This window comes from Camelina sativa, chromosome 20 (assembly GCF_030686135.1).
Source record: "Camelina sativa cultivar CO46 ecotype springtype chromosome 20, ASM3068613v1".
NCBI classification, from domain to species: Eukaryota; Viridiplantae; Streptophyta; class Magnoliopsida; order Brassicales; family Brassicaceae; genus Camelina; species Camelina sativa.
This window is the reverse complement of record NC_141899.1, coordinates 34,469,749-34,473,643: the sequence shown is the minus strand read 5'-3', so window position 1 is coordinate 34,473,643 and position 3,895 is coordinate 34,469,749. Positions and strand designations below refer to the sequence as shown.

Below are 3,895 nucleotides of genomic sequence, written 5' to 3'. Positions count from 1 at the left end.
GTTCATCGTGTACGTGTATGAATGAGACTGAATGAGTGCAGGATACACAAAACAAAGCCCATATCATAAACTATTAACATGGGCCACTGGTCCATAAAATAGAGTTGTCGATGTAGATGGTAATGGAAGATAAGCAACCGAACACAAAAATCTCACTCGCAATGATGGTGGGGTGTCCCAAATCTTGTGTAAACAGTAGATTTTAAATTAATTTATCACATCATGATTTACATACGATAACACCACGTACGTAAAATACTTATTTAGAATCAGTCGTTTGCATGTTAGAACTTAGAACTTAGAACTTAGAATCTTAAATTGGATAACTATTTCCAAAAAATATCATCTCTTTAGCCCTCGGAATTTCATATATAGGAAATACTTCAGAAGATAGCCTATCTGAAAAATGTGATGATCGATAAATAAATTAAATTCAAAGCAATCCAAAAGGACCAAAACCCTATACAAAGTGTGACAAGTGTACTAATTTATACTCCCTCCGTTTCATAATATAGGATGTTTAGAGGATTATTTTTGTTTCATAATATAAGATGTTTCTAATTTTCTATGCAACTTTTAGATTAATTTTATATTTTCTATTATGCAGTCTTGGGTATGATTGGTTAAACTTTTTAAAAGTAACTTTTTCTTAATATGTGTGTTTCTACTAAAACATCCTATATTTTGAAACGGAGGGAGTACTTACTATCAGAAATGCATGAAAAGAAGAGTCAAACAACGAACATATTAAGGGCCACTATAATCCACATAATTCACATTTAGCCTTTACAAGAGTCAGAAAAGAACCTAGGAAATTAAAAAGAAAGAAGTGAGTTTTCTTTATTCTGAACACAAAAAGATGTAAAAAATAAAACTAAATGTTAAAAAAAGGAACAAAAAAAAAAGCTTTCTCAGAGAGAATGAGTGGCATTTGTGTGATTCAAAGAGAAATCAAAGGGTAGTTCTGACATTGATGAGCAACAAATAGGCTCCTCTTCAATGATACTTAGCATGTGGTGAACTGCTCCTGCAATGTCATCTACTGAACTTAGCTGGCAACTCTCTTCCACCTTTTACAATCCAATTAAAACAAATGATTACAATATTAACCTAAAATAACATTATGTGAATTTGTAAAAACAAAGGGTTTAAATCGTTATTAACTCACGTGGCAATAATTGAACCTGTTTTCAAGAAATAGGTGAAAAATAAGAAAAATAACTCCACCAAGTATGGTAATAAATGTTGGACCAAATCTAGTTAAGAGTTCATAGACATTCCTTTTATATGCTCTGTCCCTTGGACCGCACATAATCTACCCGTCTTGCTTTAAATACCTAACATACATTCTCAAAACCACCCCTCAAATTCGGTTTAGTCCGGTTTAATTTGGTTTTTTGTATACTAAGATGATAAGAACTTATATAACCCTAGTACTGATAGAGTAAGTAGCAGAAATGTGAAATGCTAAACTTGCATTTGAAGTTTTGAACTAATCCAGTTTAGTACGGTTAATTATAAGTTGATTTATTACCTTAGCGCTGATGGAGTAAATAGCGTAAGTGTCCATTGTTGTGACGCTAAGGTGAAGAACCGAGAGTGAAAGCGATTGTAGAGCAGCCACCAGCCTCGAAAGCTGCGGTGGCCTAGCAGTGGCCATCGTGCTCCACCGGAAACCTCTCCTCCTCGACAAGATTCTGATGTTAGCATGAGTTTCGATTAGAGTCACCTCGAGATCTTCCAAAGCGGTTTTCACCGAGCTTGTTGAGCCGTTCCTACTCTCTTGGCTCGGATCGTAAGAGTGAAGAAAGAACTGTGATATCGACAGCGGAGACTGTTGATGAGGATTCTCTGGTTCGCCGTTTGAGTCTTGACTTGTTGAAGTAGTAACCGACTGGTTTAGTTTAGCATTATGAAGCTTTTGAGCTTCAAGAGATAGTAATTTGTGTTCGAGTTCTTTGATGAAATCTATGGCTCCACCTACTATTGAAGCTTGATCACCCTTTCAAGAAAATAAACCCACCAAAAGTATAAGTGAACCCAAAAAAAAAAAAAAAAATTAAAAACACTTTTGAAAGATTTTAACCTTTATAGTGAATCTTTCATAAAAGAAAAGATAAAATTTTAATATTTTTCTGAATTCTCAAAAAAATTGAAACCCTAGTTTAAAATTCGTAAACTTCTTAATAAGAAATATGAAATTATCCATAAGAACTGAACCTTGTGAGCAAAAGGTTGAGGCATGAGAGATCGTAAGACAGAGAGATGTTGATTCATTTGTCTTCTCCTGTTTCTTTCGACGGCAATGTGAGTCATTCGTTGGTTCTCAGCTTCTTCTTCGTTTTTGCAAACCCTAGGTTTCCTCCTCCTCCGCTTCTTCCCTCGATTCGTGGCCGGTGGTGGTCGCGGTGGTGGAGGTTCTTGATGAGATATCTCATCCATAATTGTGTTCTTGGATATGATGACATCATTTCCCGGCAGTGGCTCGAGGTCAACGAGAGACTTGAATGGAGTTGGTGAAAGAGTTTCGGAGAGCAAAAAGTTTAAGAGACCATTTGATGATAAAGCTTCTAGAGTCATTGCTCTTGACGTCGTTTATTCCCTTATTGAATTACCAAGTATCATTGATTTATATAGCAACACTCCAAATCTCTAATTTCTAATATTTGAAAAACATATATATTAAGTTTTTTAAAAAAACTTGCGGGCGAAAACGACATTTTTCGGAAAATTAAAAGGCAATGATTAAATGAGAAAAAAAAATGACAAATGTTGAAGCTATGGTGCTCTGAGTGTGTACATGTGAGACATTATTTGATTGTGATCGGTACTATCATGGAAGGGTTAATTATCAACTTTGCTGAATCACATACTTTTCATTATTTTGTAATAGTTTGACCATTGATAAAAACATGCATATATAATCACATAAATCATTTTTATGTATCCACATATTATCAGTTCGTAAATTTTAGTTAACTTATTACAAACCTAAATTATAATAGGAAGATCATATGATTTCTCAATATACAAGAAAAGATAACTTACTAAAATCTGAGACATCTATCCATTATTTTATAATTTAAACACTCATTTTTAATAAGAATTCGGAAATGAAATTCATAAAGTAGATAATGCTTGACTCTAAATTCAACTGATTTATGCTACTATTGACTTCCGGTCATAAAAGATGTATAAGAGTCCGCAGAATAAAAATGACACAAGCTGTGTAAATTGTAATCATCTTCCAAAATGTATATGTATGAATTCTTATTTTTCTTTTCCAATTCATAGTGTATATATAAAGATATATAAAATGCACATGTATACATTTTCATAGATCAGAAAAGGATTTGAGAAGGAAGGAAGAGCAATGGAGTGCTGGTGGCACGTGAGATGGGTCAGAGAGAGTCTAAGGTCTTGTTATTTTCTCGAAACTCTGGACCATTCTCTCTTTTTCACTTAATTTACCCTTTTTACTACCCTAAAAACCCTCTAGCTATTCTTACAGTTTTTCAAGTAGCAATCCCCTAAAGAATCTTATACATCATCATACATAATTCTTGGTAGTTGCAAAATTCAGAAATCTATACAGAAATGCTAACGCAATTGTTGCATTTTCAAACTCTATATATGGGAGCTTCAAATCTTAGCAAATATGATATTTTTGAGAATTACTGTTTGTATATCAAATTTAATATTTTTGAAGACAAATTAGGATGCAAATATTCGACTCAAGAAGGAAAAACAAATGGGACCAAAACCGGTTCGGTATTTAGCAATGTTGGGCCGTGGGGACCGGACAATAACATACACAAAAAGAGACAAATGAGTGCTGGAAGAAAGCAAAATTTCACATTTCCTATTTATATACTCCTCTTGAATATATTTTTGT

General features: G+C 33.7%; 1 protein-coding gene across 1 annotated transcript; it reads right to left on the bottom strand.

Annotated features, from left to right (window-relative positions):
* Window positions 1-747: 747 nt before the first annotated feature.
* Window positions 748-2,820, bottom strand: LOC104771928 (transcription factor bHLH71). Its single transcript, XM_010496548.3, has 3 exons — window positions 2,221-2,820; window positions 1,535-2,002; window positions 748-1,070 (listed from the first exon to the last, which is right to left on the bottom strand). The coding sequence occupies exons 1-3, from the start codon at window positions 2,578-2,580 to the stop codon at window positions 912-914; spliced, it is 987 nt and encodes a 328-aa protein (XP_010494850.1). The 5' UTR covers window positions 2,581-2,820; the 3' UTR covers window positions 748-911.
* Window positions 2,821-3,895: the final 1,075 nt, after the last annotated feature.